Genomic DNA, 16,643 nt, shown 5'->3' on the forward strand with positions numbered 1-16,643 from the left:
CTGTATATGTGTAGCATATAGTTACATAGACACACGTACAGACATATGAATAAAAATGTAAAAATAAAAAAGATTTCAAGGGGATACTATACAACAATTGAATGTTGCACCTAACACATTCATAAAGATGAAAAAAACTTAGTATAATAACTCAAGGAAGAAACAGAATTTTAACCTGGATAACAGTAGTCATTTTTGTTTATTTATTTGTATTTGGGTTTCTCTTTGTAGCATAGGCTGCCTTACATTTGTAGTTTGCCTGCCTCCTCCTCCTGAATGCTGGCTCCTAAGTGTGTTTCACCAGACCTGCCTTGAAAATTTTGTTTGTTTGTTTGTTTGTATATTTGTTTATTTATTTTGGCACCTCTTAGGGAATCTAAGCAACCTTAAAATGGAATTTACTTTAAATGATATTATTTCTCCAATGAGTATTTTAATCCAAATAAGTGTTTTTTTAAAAAAAAACAACTTGTCCATTATAAACAACACAATGGCATATCTGTGCATTGAAATACCCTGTGCCCATAAATCTGTACAAATTTAATAAGAAACAACAATGCATCAATAAGAAAGAAACTTTGGCTTTCTGTTTCAACCTTTTGCTGTGCTTATCCAAATTTTAGACTTACATCATAACCTCGGAGGACAGCCAGGTGGAAGGACAGAAGCTGGAGCGGGATCACACTCAGGATACCCTGGAGACAGTCCACTGTGTGGGGAAGTTCAATAGTTTTATATGCAAACTTGGAACTCTCGGTGTCATCCTTGGAACACAGTATGATCGGGCGGCCCTAAATCAGAGAGAGGGGATCATAAAGTATCGTGTTTCTGAAAGAAGCAAGCCCTCTCCTACACTGAGTATAGTTTCTGGAATCTTCTGGAGTTAGCACTGCTATAGTGCTGTTATCCATGAGGTCATGTGTATGCCACGAGTAAAGGACAGTTGTGCTTCTTGGTGTATTTCTTCCCCTTTCCTGGTCGGGTGACTGCACCTTGCACCGTCATTCAGCATCCATTTGTTGACTAGCATCACAGATGCCTTGACCTGATCTACTCCTAACTTCATAATCCAGCGATGAAAATAAAATCATGAGCAAAGGTGAATTTTGGATAAATGCCAGAGGCAATAAAACATGAGTGAGAGAAAGTGGTAAGTTTTCTATGATGTTAACACTGACTGTCAACTTGACCAGATCTAAAATCTCCTAGTAGATAAGTCTCCAAGCACGTCTGTGTGGGATTATCTAGATTATGTCGATTGAGATGGAATAACAATTCTGAAAGTGGGCAGCACTGTTTCCTTGGCTTGGGTCCTAGACTGCATAGAAAGGAGAAGGTAAACTGAAGACCAGTAAATGCCATTTGACTAGAAGCTTCCTCAAACCTCTGCTACCATGACAGGCTATATATCCTTGAGCCATGAACCCAAATAGATCCTTAAATTGCTTTGATCAAGATTTTCACAACTGAGATGTAACTAGGAAAGTTTGGGGGGGGGGCAGAGCTAAGCCTGGTCTACATAGCAAGTTCAAGCCAACCTTGGCTACAGAGAAGGAGCCAGGTAGCTCTTTACATCGGCTTGTGGAGGTATTTGTGTAGAAACTCTTCCTTCCCCTCCCTCTCCCCACACAGCAATAGGAAGAGTCAATGCAAAGAAAGGCTCAGAGTAAAGAAGGAGCTTGGCGTGAGTGAGAATCAGGGCAGGTAGAACACCTGGAACTCAGCGGGTTCCATGATGCAGATTGGGAAAGAGGTCACCGTAGTTTGATGGGAAGCTCTGAGAGGGATTTCAATAGGAAATAACACAATTGTGTCTTTATACGAGCTCTCTGACCTCTGCTCCCAGATCTATGCGGCAGTGGCTGGCTTAAGCACCTTACTGGAATTCCTCTTCCTGTGACTTCATGAATCTAAGTGGTCTCTGCCCTCCCATCTCCACGAGGCCAGAGAATAATTGATCTGACTGGTTAGTTCCTGGGAGGCAGTCAATCTACCTTCAGCAGTTAGCAGCATCACTGTTCACACTGGCACCTTGGACTATACTTGAGTTTATTGCTAACAAGATGAACTCAGTCTCAGGATGGGGACTGACTATGCTCGAAAGATCAACCATGATGAGAAAGTTGAAGCTCTGAGTCACCAAAAACAGAAGCAGGGCTGCAGAGCAAGTTCTATCACATGGTCAATGATTTAGTCATTGTGTCTTCGTAATGAATGCATGAGGAAAAGTCTTGAAGGAGCTTAAGGGAGCTCCCTGGTGACAGGCATCAATGTACCTGAAGGAGGCACTCATCAAAAGGACATCTTGGACCTTCACACTGTGGCTCTCCCCTCCGGGGCAGGCCCTAGTTTGAATCTACTTTAATATTTCAATAGTAAATACCACACTTTCACAGGTTCTGTGAGTTGTTCACATGAGAGGTTCTGTGAGAGTTACTGAACATGAGGGGGTTTAGGGGAACCTCCAAATTTGCAACCAGTCTGAGGCTTGGTTGCCCATTAGATCCTGATGTGTGGGTTTGGATGGGAGGTCAGTCTTATGAAGAACTGTGCACTTACTCTCTGAAGACTGACTTAACTCTGAAAAGTTAGCATTACAATGACATTACAGCAACCTTGGGAGGAAACTCCTCTCCTAAGATGCTGTCTTAAAAGCACCTCCTCTGTCTCCAGTCCTAGGATCCAGGGCAGCTCAGAGAGAGACTGGTCACTACCCTCACTAAGGAGCTGGAGGATATGACCTCAGGCTCACTAATTCCCTGCCAAATTGGCATGGTATTCAAAAGGGCTCAATAGGTCAGTGAGATGTCTTAGTGGATATATCTCTGTCAATACGCCCGAAGACCTGAATTCCAGTCTCAGAACCCACATGATAAGAGGAGAGAACTTACTCCTCCTGCAAGTGGTCCTCTGACCTCCACACATACCTGCCCCTCCTCTACATTAAAAGATAAATGTCAACAGAAGGGGACAGGACAGAGTGTGGTCATACCCACAGACAGCAGCCAGTGATGACAGACTTGGCAGAGATGAGCATGTGTGGCAAGGAACAGGAGAGCAGGGATTTCAGTCCCTTGGAGAGCTCTCACCTGGCGGGCAGTGACCTGCTGCAGGGCATTCTGGCACTTGGCAAAGCAAGGGTCCTTCATGATGACCATGATGACTGGCATCTGCTTGTCGACCAGGGCAAGGGGCCCGTGCTTCAGTTCTCCAGCCAAGATACCTTCCGAATGCATGTAGGTGATCTCTTTAATTTTCTAGGAAGACACAAGTTAGGATTCGTGTCACACTGGGAAGGTGGGGACCGCAACAGAGAAGACAGGGACAGAGAGAAGCTGGGAGAGGGAGTTACTCAAAGGGTCAGAGCTGAAGGTCTCAAGGCAGACAGGGGCATATATAGATGGGTCAACAGCGGCCAGGGACGCTCTGGGCCGGGAGAGAGGATGTGCTGCTGACCAGAGCATGAACAAAGCCCAGAGAGTAACCTTGCAGCCCCCAGGAACAACAGTGACACCTCTCCTCAGTTCCATGCACAGCCATCCACCCAGTCCAGTTTGCCTTCACTCCCGCCTCCAAGCCCTTGGCAAGCCACGTGGTCTTCCCGGTTACCACGAATAATGGTGGCATTGTATTCTGCTTAGATATGCCCTTATTCAATTAGCTGGTTAACCATTCTTCCAATTTTAGATCCTTAATCACATCTAAATCAGTGGCTTAGCTTAACCTATCTAGTAAATTCCCATACTGTGGGCTCTTATATGATATTTTCCTCCTCGTTCAGGTACATACAGTTTCACTCATTCACTGCCAAGTCTTCATCATTGCACTGATGAGAAGGTTTAAGAAAATGTCCTTCCATGTGCCTAGAGCTAGTTAATTATTTGGGTCAGGCAAACCCAGTGAGGAAGAAGACTCCTCTTTGGAGACGGAGGACAACTGGCGTACTGGCCTCCAAGTGACCACACAGGGGCCATTGACTTGTGTCAGCAGCAGCCCTAAACACTCCTTTCTTTCCTCAAAGGCCAACTTGGAGACACAGTTTGAATGTGCATCTTTCATCGGCAATGCTCTGCCACTGCAGCTGACCCCCTGAGCCAGAGAGCAGAACTATCAAGAGATTGGAAGTTTACCCTGCCCAGTCTGTGCCTCTTCATGCCTGGCACTCTGTTCCTTATGCAGGAGTCAGACTCTTGCAAGTGATCTGAGCTCACAGTGCAGGGATTGACTGATGTAAAATGTCCCAGTGGTGATCTTTACAGTCACCTTGGTGGGATTTAAAATTTTATACACACACACACACACACACACACACACACACACACACACACACCCCTACCTCCTGGTCATGTGTGTGAGATAGTTTTTAGACTGGATTTACAAAGGAGACCTGCCCTAAGTATGGGTGGTCCCATGGGCTGGGGTCCTAGACAGAGTAAAGAGCAGACAGTAAACCAAATCCCAGCATCCCTCTCTCGGTGCGCCTTGATTGTGGACAACGTGACCAGCTACCTCGTGCCTTCTCCACCATGATGGACTGCGCCCTCTTACCGTGAGCCAAAACAACCCCTTCTCTTCCTCAAGTTGCTTTTGTCAGGTATTTTGTCTTGGAAAGTAACTGACTCGTATGTTTAGTCTCTGTCCCTTCTATTTCTTAGCATATAGTCCCTAATCTTACAATGTTCAAAGTGAGAGGTGTCTTTCCTTGCTAATGTTAGCTACAGGATAAGTCTGTACTATCTAGAGCCAAGCAGGGGTAGAGGGCTGGGCTCTTCAACTTTACACATCCTTGCAGAGTGGACTCTGGTTCAAGGCGAGGTTCATCCTCAGAGGCCAATGACTAAATCAAACCTCTGAAAGGAAGCCTCCATAAAAATACAAAGGGATGCCTGGAAAAGCCTGACAAAAGGTTCTGGAAGAGTGGCATGGCCAGAGACAACATAAAAATACCATATCCATTCCCATATACCTTGATCTGAGTATCTATGCCTGTATCTGGGGTGCATCAGTATCCTTGGTTCATAGTTTTTACAATGAGCCAGTGAATTCTTTCAGAGAAGAATTAACATGCATATGATGCATATGTTGGAACTTGGCAGTCAGTGGTCAGTTTGCTCCCAGCTACAACCAGCTGTAACGTTCCCTGAATGTCTCTTGCTCATTTTCTGACTGGGTATCATAAGGAGAGGAGCCAAGTTGCTTGCAACTCCTGATATGGTTCCCAGTGCTGTCTCGACTGGGATACGGGGTCCCGTTTGCCCCACACGAGCATTCGGATCTGTAAATAGCACACTAATGGTGAGAAGTGTGCCAGCCTAGCTCGGCTGTGCCAGCCTTACACTTCCGGCCCCCTACCTCGGCCCCATCAGCTTTCTCTGACACTGGGAATATCTTGTCAGGGAAGAAAATGACTGGCCATCAATTAAAAAGAAATCGCTCATTGCGATCAGAGTACAAGCCCTGCCCCCTTTGGAAGTTTGTGGGTCACAAGGAAGATCTAAAGAGATTCTAGAATTTTCAACAACCAAAATTCTTTCCCTGTAGGTTGCTTGTGGTAGTGGATCTGAATTTCGCTCAGTTCCCCTATGCAATCTGTGTGTGTAATTTTGCGTGTGTGCGTGTGTGTGTGTGCGTGCGTGCGTGCCCGTGCCCCTGTGTGGGTGTGTAGTGTGTGTTATTCTCCAACAGTGTGTGTGTGTGTGTGTTTGTGTGTGTGTGTGTGTGTGTACCTCGGTGGCATTCCTCAAGAACCATCCATTTTTGAGATATGGTCCTTCACTGGAATCTGGTGCTTCTCAAAGAAATCAAACTGACTGACCACTGAGCCCCAGAGATGCTCCTGTCTCTACTTACCCAGTGCTGGGATTATGAAGCACATACCAGATATTTTTTTTTAAACAAATAACTTGTCATATGCCAAGCATTTCAAGGAGCTTCACCCAACAATACCTTGTTCCCTTTGCTCTATAGGCTGAGAACTCCTTGGGGAATACCTCCTTCACCGATTTTTATGACCCCAGAGTAAGAGCCAACACCCAACGCAGACTCATGAAGGGGCTTGGTGGGTTTCCAAACCCCTCCCTTCCAGTCCTCTAGGCCCTGTCCTCCTCCTCCTCCTCACTGGCTTCTTCCAGTATCTCCTAAGCCTGCCTTTGTGTTGCTATGGGAGACTGTGCAGTCAGCTACTGGAGGCAGAGGCTGGGCAGAGAGAGACTCACCAAGGCCCCTTCCAGGCACGTGGCATAGTTATATCCCCGTCCCATCACTAGGAGTGACCTTTGTGTGTAGAGCTCCAGGGCCAAGTCATGGATCTTCTCATCCAGGGATAACACTTCTTTGATCAGCTCTAAGCAATGCAAAGAGATAAGGGACAGAACTGAGTCACTCTGACTTCCAAATAGTCACAAGGCAAATCCTTGGCTATAGCAAGGTTTAGAAACTTAGGCTGCTCACAAGACTGCTTGCATGCATTATTTAGACAGGCTTTAAGCTTAGGTCTGTCATAATTTTGGATACTGTCCAGGAACTTGTCGGCTTGGCAGTTCCTGTTTGTGTGTGCTTGTGAGCATCTATAAGGTAGGCCATAGGCGCTCATTTCCAGCTCCAAAGAAACCAAGAGCCAGCGAGATGAAATCACCCCCTGAGAAGACACAAGACTGAAATTCCAAATAAACTCCTCAGTTCCTTGCCCTGGGCTGGGTCCCAAGGCGAAGTTAGTGCTAATCAGACCCATTGTGATCAAACTTCCTGGTCCCGCAACTCTCTTATACTCTTATAAATTCTTGTCATCCTCAAGAGCCTATGTTCTTATGAGTTATAGTTCTCAATATTGGATCTGAAAATAACACCAATCAGCTAGGCATGGCCGTGTATTCATTTAATCCTGGCACATTAGAGGCAGAGAGACAGGTGGATCTCTGAGTTCAAGGTTAGCCTGGTCTACCTAGTGAGTTCCAGAACAGCCGGAAAATAATAATAGACTTATAATGATATATTTCTGAAAAAAAAAGTGTGAGAAGATTGTTATTTGAAGGGCTCTTGCGGACCTAAGTATAGCAAACGTGGCTCTGACCGTCCTTACCCTTCTTCCCATTCTCCCTCCATTCCCTTACGTGGCCAATTCCTCCCCCCTGAGGCTGACCGCCACAGTCCAGCTATCAAAGTACTGAATGAAGTCCAGCAATCAAAAGTCCCTTTGGCTACCCTAATTCACATGCCCCAGCAAAACAAACCTACTCATACTAACACGGGGATTTCCCATTTTCCCTTTATAAACTGCCTTTTGCCTATAGGCCAGGTCTGTCTCCTTTCTATCCAGAAGCAGTTGTTTGTCCCTGGGGCAAATACATCTTCCTCTTCTTCCTGGTTCCTTTCCTCTTCTCCCTTGTCCTCTGTCTCCTGTCTTTGTCTCTTATTTCCCATCCTTTGTCCCTTGGGGACAAATAAATCTCCTGCATGTCGAGAACTTGGAGTCTTTTGTGGTAATTCTGGTCCTTTCGGTATTGTTGGACATCTTTAAAAAAAAATTTTTTTTTAATAAAATCCCAGCACTCGGGAGGCAGAGGCTGGTGGATCTCTGTGAGTTTGAGGCTAGTCTGGTCTACAAAGTGAGTTCCAGGACATCCAGGGCTACACAGAGAAACCCTGTCTCGGACAAAATAATGAGGATTGGGTGTGGGACAAGGAAAAAAAAGAAAATATATTTTATTATTTGTGTGTGTGTGCCAGTTGGAGAACAACTGTCAGGAGTCTGTTCTTATGTCACGTGGGTTTGAGGGGATCACTCTGGGGCTTCAGACTGGGCAGCAAGAATCTTTACCTGCTGAGTGGTCTCGTCAGCCCAAAATCTTTATGTATGTTTTAGCATCTGACTTCTCAGTAAAAGAATTGACACCATATCTGTTTCTACATTTAACCTATTGTGATTTTTGTCATTTTTTGTTTTAATGTGTTTTAACTAAACCTTAGAAAGATTTATAGTTGGAAAAGGAAAAGGTTTAAAATGTCTTCAAATAGTTGGGAATGTTCTTAGATTCTGCATCAGACAAGAAGTAATAGTTTCTTGAAACCAGGAGTTGCAAGTAGGAATCTGAAACATAGATGAAGTTTCTCTACTTTGTTACATTTGACCTGATTTTCACTTAAACGGCTCTTTCACTCAATGTGATGACATCTTGCTAAGGCCCAGAGCTAGAGCATCTAAAACTGGACACATTTAGTTACAAAAATCACCTCTTTAAAATCACCAACTTCTTAGAAACAAAACAAAACAAAACAAAAAAAAAAAACCACCTTCAAATTTGGAAATTGGTTAAGTTAGTAACAAGCTTTCCAAATTCTAAATAATGATTGGAAAGTTAACCTTTAGTATTAGCAACAAGCCCCGTTGTTTGTTTCCTTTGAAGAGCCTGGCTAACTTGTTCATTTTAAGGTAAACATCCGCCACTGAAGTCAGGCAGTCGGGAAAGGAGGGAGCCGGACCAAGTCAGATACAAAGTTCTGGAGTTCGACAGACAACTGAGGCTTAACATCTTGGCTTAGAAAGATTTGCTGGGCAGGTTTGGAGGCGGGTTGTGAAGTAGGATTTGTCATTGAGTAGAAAGGTCCGGAAGGAGAGAGTAATTAACAGCATCCTTTACATAAGAGAAAAGAAAGGGAATGACCCAGAGAGGCTCAATGGATTCGAACATAAAGGACTCACCGGGTAAAGCTCTGAGGCCACGGATGATCTCTTGCCTCCTCTTCTGTAGAGAAATTCGATCTTCAGACATCATCAAACCAAACATCACCAGAGAGATGAACTGGCTGGTGTAAGCCTGAGGACGAAGGGGGGAGGGGGGACTTTAGACAGCTGTCTCAAGGTGTTTAAAGAGATAGGAGAACCGGACAACAGGAACAGAGATAGAAAAGAGATATAATGACAAAATGAAGAGAAGAGGAGAGGAAGGGAAGAGAGGAGGTGAGAGGAGGTGAGAAGAACCAGGTGTGATTGTGAGGGCACCCATATCTTCATGCCATCACCCAGGTCCTCCCTGAAGAACACAACTCGTACCTTGGTGCTGGCTACCCCAATCTCTGGCCCTGCGTTGATGTGGACGCCACAATCGGTCTCCCGGGAGATGGAGCTGCCCACGGTGTTGGTGATGCCCACGGTTAGTGCACCGCGATCCTTACAGTATCGCAGTGCCAGGAGCGTGTCTGCAGTCTCACCTGCAACACGGGGGATGCTGTGAGGAAGTGCTGCTGTTAGGCCAGCAAGCACCCTCTTCTCCCTTCTTCCCTTTCTCCTCATTCACCCCCTACCCATTCCACTTGGGAATTTAAAACCCGGACAACCTTTGGAAAAGAAAGCCCAGGTTCAACATCGTTCCTGTTGCTTTTTAAACTGAATCTCATTACTATTTATATAGCAAGTACTTTCTTATCCCATTCCCTTGAATCCTCTTGTCAACTCCATTGGGGGTGGGGGGTCCGTCCTCATTTCCCTTTAGGCTGAGGAGTTCAGAGAAACGCAAACATCCCTATCCAGGCTGTGCGGCTGCCAGGGTACAATTTGCTGAGGTTTAAATATTGAAAAGCAAGACTGCTCAGATAGAATCTATTTGAAGGTAATATTTCTTGCAACTCAGTGTGGATTTAAATAATTTTTGTAATTAGGCCACATCAACAGACTTGTGCACAAGCCAGCACCAACTCCCTGTTTGTCAGTTTTAAAGAAACTCAAAGCAATATGAGGCCGACCATAACGTGAGACCCGGTGAATTTCCAACCCTGATTATTCCAGCCATATGGTCAATGCTCTTGATTGTGCTCACCTTAGTTCCTGACCTGTCCCCAAAACTGGTGTCACCAGTGCTTCCAAGTGGTCTAATTCCCCTCTTTACACTTCTGGGCAACCTTAAGTCAGCATCAATTATAGAGGCAGGTGGAAAAGGAGAAAAACGGTACTACCTGCATCAGCCTCTGTCTCTGATTTTGGTATCTCGTTTACTCAAATCTCACTTTTAAACCCAGATGAAGAGATGCCTCAGTGGTTAAGGGCACTGGCTGCTCTTCCAGAGGTTCTGAGTTCAATTCCCAGCAACCACATGGTGGCTCATGACCATCTGTAATGAAATCTGACACCCTCTTCTAGTATGTCTGAAGGCAGCAACAGTATACTCACATATATAAAATAAATAAATCTTAAATAAAACAACAACAACAACAACAAAATCAACAAAAAACAGATTATGGCTGTACAGAGGCCAGCGGACTGCCACTACATTTTTCACATAAAACATACCTATTTTTCTTTATTTTACTTTCCCTACCCATTCATGAACTACATTTAGGCTCTGAGGGGAAGTTCAACCCAAAGGCAGTTTATTCAGTGGGATGGTGAGTGTGTCTGTAGTAATTTTCCCTCAGCTTGTCATCAAATGGAACTAGTATTAAAAATTCAAAATGGAAGCAATATTAAAATCCACTCCCCTCACCCCCCACCCCCGTTAGGATATTAGAATTGTATGGTCAATTTTCAGTTGTGAGCATGATGACATCACTGGCTTATGCTTTGTCATCTTTGTCTCACACTCTGAATTATCTGTGGGGACAGATGGCATGATGACATCAGCTTTCATAGGACCCAGAGGCGGCGCCAGGTGAACTGCACACATGGATGACCCGAGGCTGACTTGGTTGGTAGATGAGTTCATTACATGGACATTCCTACTTTTATAAAGCTTTGGAATTCATCAAAATCCTTCTCAGATCTTTAGAGGCGACTCCAAGGATGCGGCTCAGCTGGAGTACACCGTTACCTTGTGTGAGGATAGAACCTGGGAAAGGCTCACTCAGCTAAGGGAAAGTACTCCTCCCTTGACCAGAACCACGTCTCTCCACGCTTCCCCCTGCTGGACAGTGTGGGCATTGCACATAGCTGGCCTATATGGTTTGGACACAGCCCACCACCCTATATATGACTTTATAAAGATGTGACTCTCAACCCAGCAATAGAGTTGAGATTTTTTTCTCCTCTAAATTAAGTACAGAAACCATTTAGGAGCATGTAGGTGAGTGTTCTTGGAAGTGCTAGGAGGCTGAGAATGGCAGGGCCAAAGGGCGGACTCTTAGACCAGGCATGGAGGGAGCCTCGTGTATGCAGAATTAGTCACGTTGAGGAGGGCTAGGTAGCTCCTCTACGTCATCCATGCTTCTGTGAGTAAACTCAGTAACCTCATGAGCTCATTAAGCTAGGCTTGGGTGGAATCTTCTCTTTGGTCTGTCATTGGTACCTATGTAGGGTGAAAACATGGTTGGTCACATTTCCCCAGAGAAAGTCACACAGTATCATACAGTGTTGCCAGTAACTGATGCTTTGGGGGTTTAAATGACCCCGTGCATGAGACCATATGTGTCACATGCCGATGTACAGAGGATTCACTGGAAGAAGAGAGAGAGAGGGTGGTGTACAGAGAAGAGAGTTTGGAGATGAGCTAATGAAAATCCAGCCATGCTGGCCATCTCCCTTACCTGATTGGCTTATGAAAAAGCAAACATCATCCCTGAACACAGGTGTGTTCCTGTCCAGAAAATCACTGGCAAGTTCAACCATCACAGGGAGCTCGGTCAGTTCCTCTAAGACTTGTCGTGTCTGAAGCCAAACAGAATGGAGACTGCAGTCAGTGCCTTCCAGTGACACAGGGTACCTAGGCTTCTAAGGACAGTTTGTAACACAGTGCCTTGCCGTCCCAGTAGCGTGGGAACATCAACAGGCCATCTTGCTAGAAGGAAGGGCTCAATACACTTCTTAAGCTGGTTCATGGGAATGAGAACAAGTTTTTGTTCAAGGTCAGAGGCCAGTGCATGACAGCATCATGACCAGCATTTTCATCTTGACTGCTGTTAATTTCCCAGGACGACCCAAGGCCTGGGGTACTGCACTTACAGCCACTGCGGCATGGTAGCTGGTTCCACAGCCAATCACAATGAGCCTTCGGCATCGTCGAATCTCCTTCAAATGGTCCTTCAAGCCACCCAGGAGCACTGCAGGTCACGAGGCAGGGTATTAATGTTAATACATATGACATAGTACATTTGACTGCATCCAGTGGAGGATAACACAGACAAGGGCTCCTTACTGGGTATGGTGGTTACCTGTGTTGGTCTCAAAATTCACCCGACCTCTCATGGTATTAAACACTGATTCTGGCTGCTCGAAGATCTCCTTCTGCATAAATGCACTGAAATTACCTGGTCAGGGAAATATCAACAAGGTAAGTGCCTTTAATTTAGATACATTTTCAGAGCTTAACAGAACCTGGAAAAGCCTAGTGAGACTTTGTAACTTTTTGCCAAGATGTTATGATGCCACAGTGCAAATAGTACCCATAAAGTGGCCTCAAAGGTTTTAAAGATTGTCTGCAGGTGTTTTCCTGTCTGGTGCTATGGAAACAAGTCAGATGAAAGTGGGTCAGACACAGTGACAATCTCCAATTTACACATTAGGTCCTGCAGCTTTGGAGTCAGGGACCACTCCATCTCTGGCCCCCAAGATCACCTGCTCTTCAAGGCAACTCTATACAGGGACTCTTGGAGGACACCTGCCTTTCATTATTTGCTGCAGTTCCATCTGCAAGGTCTGGATGGCTCGGGAGGGGTCATCACTAGCTGAGCGCTTGACTCGGTGAATGGAGAGTTTCCCATCAGCCACTGCAGCGATATCATCATCTTCTAAGAAGATGACTCGGTTGGTGTGTTCTATGATGGCACTGAAAGGAAGAAAAAAAAAAAGACATCAAAGGTCATGTTCCACTCTTAAAAGTTACAAGGCAATGGTGACTTGCTCTTTCTCACACATGGGGTCTTTACCATTTTAGGCATGACAATGACATTACAGTAAAAAGATTGACTGTCGAGTCCTCCTGCTGATGATCTCCTCCCACAATTATTTTAAAGCCTAGCCTTGATCTATGGGATGTATGAAAATATGCCATTTCTTCAGTAAACATTTTTAGCTAATATCTCTAAAAACTTAGAGACTAAATTTTAACCTATTAAAATACCAGCATTCCCTTCAAACTTAACAATTCATCTTTAAATCAACAAATAGCTACTTTGTTCAAATTCCTCCCCCCCAAGGCAATCTCATGGATGACTCTTTCATAATTGGTTTCTTCAAATAAGTCACAAAATCCATGTCACCTTTGGATAGGGTTGGGAAAACAAACTATTCTGATTATAGAAGGAAGGACATAAGCACTTGTTTAAATATTTTAAGATTTATGTTTATTTATGCGCCCATGTGTGTGGGGGTGGGGTGGGAGGGGTGTGCTACGGCATGTGTGTGGAAGTCAGCAGGTAACTTACAGGAGTCAGTTCTCTCCTTCCATCATGTGGGTCTGAGGATCATGTTGGCTGCAACATGTTGCCTGTACCCACTGAGCCATCTCGCCCACGCAACACTTGGCTTTTAAAACCACACAGTTTATAAAGACAAGCTTCTATTTATATGATAGAATCTAGCTAATAAAGAACAAATGATAGAATGATCATCTTATGAACTCCTAATTATGACTAGCTCTAATCAAGGATCATAAATGGCTGTTGAAACCAAGAGTTGAAAGCTGAGAGACTCTTCACAGTTGAGGAGTAAGGCTGTTAAGACTTGAACCTCGGCCTAAACACAAAAGGAGAAATGGTGGAATGGTGTGCACTTTCTGCTGGAAGGACACGCCGCCACCTATGTAGTCTTACAAAATCAAACCTGGGTAAAATCTAGCTTCTAGTTACTTGCTGTCCTAGTGGGCTTTAACTCTCAACTTGGCACAGTCTAGAGTCACCTGAGAAGGGAGGGAGACCTCATTGATTGCCCAGATCTGATGGGTAGTGGGTGTGTCTAACTGAATATTAATTGATGGAGGGGGCTCATCCCACTGTGAGAGGCACCAAGCCCTGGGCAGCAGCCCTGGGCTGTCTAAGCTAATTATGAAGCGAGCCAGGAAGCAGCACTTCTCCATGGTTTACGCTTGACGCTCCTGAGTGAGTTCCTGCCCTGACTTCCTTCGTTGATGGATGGTGACCTGGAAGTATAAAATGAAATAAGCTTTTCCTCCCTTGAGTTACTTTTAGTCACTCTATTTGTCACAGCCCCCAAATGAAGCTAGAACACTTGCTAATGCTAGAGGGCATTGTGTTAAGTGACACCTAGGAAGCCGGGATGGGCAAGCAAAATCTAGAATAGTGGGAAACATATCAGACAATAACCCGACTCTCCTCGGCCCCCCCCCCCCGCCCCCGACACACACTTTTGGAGAAAAACACAGGCTTATGCTACTTATGCTGCAAAGTGAAAGAGAGACTTTGGTTCTATGGTTCCGAGAAGACAGGAGTCTCTGTTCAGATCCTAGAGGAAAAATTTAAAGGGAAGGAGAGCCAGTCAGTCACTCCAGAGGATGGTAAGAATATGCACCGTTGCTTAGAGAGTGGGACATAAAGAGCATAGAAGGAAAAGGTAAGGCCGCCTTGCAATCAAGTCATAAAGGCTGCTGGCCTTGCGGCATTGCCCTCCAGCAACACCTTCCTGCGTGTGCTTATTTATGAGTGTAAACGCAACGTGTGTGCTTATTATCTATGTGTGTAAATGCAATCATTATTTTACCCTATGAAACACATAGTAATCTGTTAACAGCATTAGGACTCTTTAGTTCAGGATCCAGCTCACCTTTACCTTTTATTAGTCCTGGGCCCCGAGAATACTTAAATAACCACTCTGCCCCAGCCCTTCTCTGTAAAGCAGGAGCTGGCCACTGTGCCTTTACCCAGGCTGCAGCAGGGCACTGGGTCTGTAATAGAACACGCTGCTCTTGCCCCAAGGGATCTACATTTGTCTTCAGGTCTGTGGGGGATTTTTTGTTTTGTTTTGTTTTCTGTGTGCCAACATACCCCAAATTCATGTGATGACATTATTTGGAAGTAAGGTTGACGGGACCATTCACGGATTCAGAGGTTATCACCGAAGAGGTGTTGTTATAAAAATGAACTCTTGTCTTGTGACACCTTCACTAGGTGCCAGTGGCATGCCTTGGGCTTCTCCATCTCCAGAACCACACGCTAAACAAGCTTCTGTTCTTTAAACATTATTTAGTCTGGCGGATTTTCACTGGAGTAACCTTTTTATTTATGTTATGTGTGCCTCTGTGTTTTCAATTGCTAATTCTATACTAGTAGAGAGCTAAGTGTTGGCAGAATTTTTTGGTCATTTCTACGACCATTGCTGATTTTCTATTTTGTAAAGGCAGTCTAGAATTGTGTCAGAGATTGTCTCGCTGCTGACTGGTTGTAATAAAGAGCTGATGGCCAATAACTTGGGCAGGAAGTGGAGGGTGGAACTTCAGGCAGAGAGAGCAGAAACAGAAGAGTCAAGAGGACATGGAAGGAAACAGACACAGACCACAGGGGAGCAGAGAGATAGAGAGCTAGCCACATGGTAGGCCAATGGCTAGATGGTCTGGTTAAGTCAGATGAGCTAGCTGGGAGTTAGCTCAATTAACTAGCGGGGCGCTGTTGGCTAGTCTGTTTAATGACCTAGCACCATTGGCTAGTTTGTTTAAGTTAGATGACCTAGCAAAAGGCCTAAGCTTTAAACTATATAGAAGCCTCTGTGTCATTATTTATACTGCTGGCAGTCTGAAAAAGTCCAGTTGTTCATTTTTGTTACAGCAAGAGAAATGTGCTGAGAGGGTTGGCTTTCTTGTTTTTTTTTTTGTTTGTTTTGTTTTTTTTGTTTGTTTTTTTCTTGTTTTCTTGTTTTTAGTGTCTGTGGTGGTCTGAATAAGAATGGCCCCCAAAGGCTCAGATATTTGAATGCTTAGTCACTAAAGAGTGAGAATATGGAAACCAGAAGACAGCTTTGGGTATCCCGTTTCAGGTTCCGCCTACCTTTTGTGTATGTGTATAAGTTATATGTGCACTTGTGTGTTCAAGTAACATTTCTGTGCACATAAGAAGTCTGGGTGTCCTGCTCTATCAGTCGGAACCTTATCCCCTGGAGACTGGGCTCTCAAAGAACCTGGAGTTAGGCTGGAGGCCAGCAAGCACCAGTGATCCTCCTGCCTCCACCCCTCACACTGCTAGGGTTTATAGGTACTGCAAATAGCCACACCTGGCTTTATTTCTACTGAGTACAGGTTCTCCCAGCGAGGGCTCTCTCTCACTGAGCCATCTCCCCAGCCCCTACCTTGGCTTTTTTGCTTTGTTGTTGGTGTTGTTTTGCTTGTTTTTGAGACAGGGTTTCTAATTGGTGTGGGATTTTGCAAGTCAGCCAGTTTGTTTAGGTAGTAAGCCCAGTTGATGTGTCTGTCTCAGCCTCCCCAGCACCAGTAGCATGCCACCAAGGTCACCTTTCTTATGGGAGTTCTAGGAGATCAAACTCAGGTCTTTATACTTTACCAACTGAACCATCAGCCCAGCCTTAGAACCATTATTTACGGTCCAAAAAAAAAAATCTATAAAAACAAAAGCATTTCAATCACAGCATTACATACATAGATCAATTGAGGGAGAATCAAGATTTTGTTTTGTTGTTTTGTTTTCTGAGACAGGTTAGCCCTGACCATCCTGGAACTTGCTCTGTAGACTAGGCTGGCCTCGAACTCACAGTACTG

General features: G+C 44.8%; 1 protein-coding gene across 1 annotated transcript in view; it reads right to left on the reverse strand.

The window, feature by feature from the left end:
• The window catches only part of Gfpt2 (glutamine-fructose-6-phosphate transaminase 2), a 47,759-nt gene that overhangs the window by 2,606 nt on the left and 28,510 nt on the right, over positions 1-16,643 (reverse strand). The window contains exons 10-18 of the mRNA XM_052196840.1: positions 12,586-12,749; positions 12,136-12,231; positions 11,927-12,024; positions 11,512-11,632; positions 9,050-9,207; positions 8,699-8,813; positions 6,216-6,343; positions 3,090-3,257; positions 630-791 (exon numbers count right to left, since the gene is read on the reverse strand). Coding sequence (XP_052052800.1) covers positions 630-791; positions 3,090-3,257; positions 6,216-6,343; positions 8,699-8,813; positions 9,050-9,207; positions 11,512-11,632; positions 11,927-12,024; positions 12,136-12,231; positions 12,586-12,749 — 1,210 coding nt within the window. The remainder of the gene's footprint in view (positions 1-629; positions 792-3,089; positions 3,258-6,215; positions 6,344-8,698; positions 8,814-9,049; positions 9,208-11,511; positions 11,633-11,926; positions 12,025-12,135; positions 12,232-12,585; positions 12,750-16,643) is intronic.

Source organism: Apodemus sylvaticus, chromosome 10, assembly GCF_947179515.1.
Source record: "Apodemus sylvaticus chromosome 10, mApoSyl1.1, whole genome shotgun sequence".
Lineage (NCBI taxonomy): Eukaryota > Metazoa > Chordata > Mammalia > Rodentia > Muridae > Apodemus > Apodemus sylvaticus.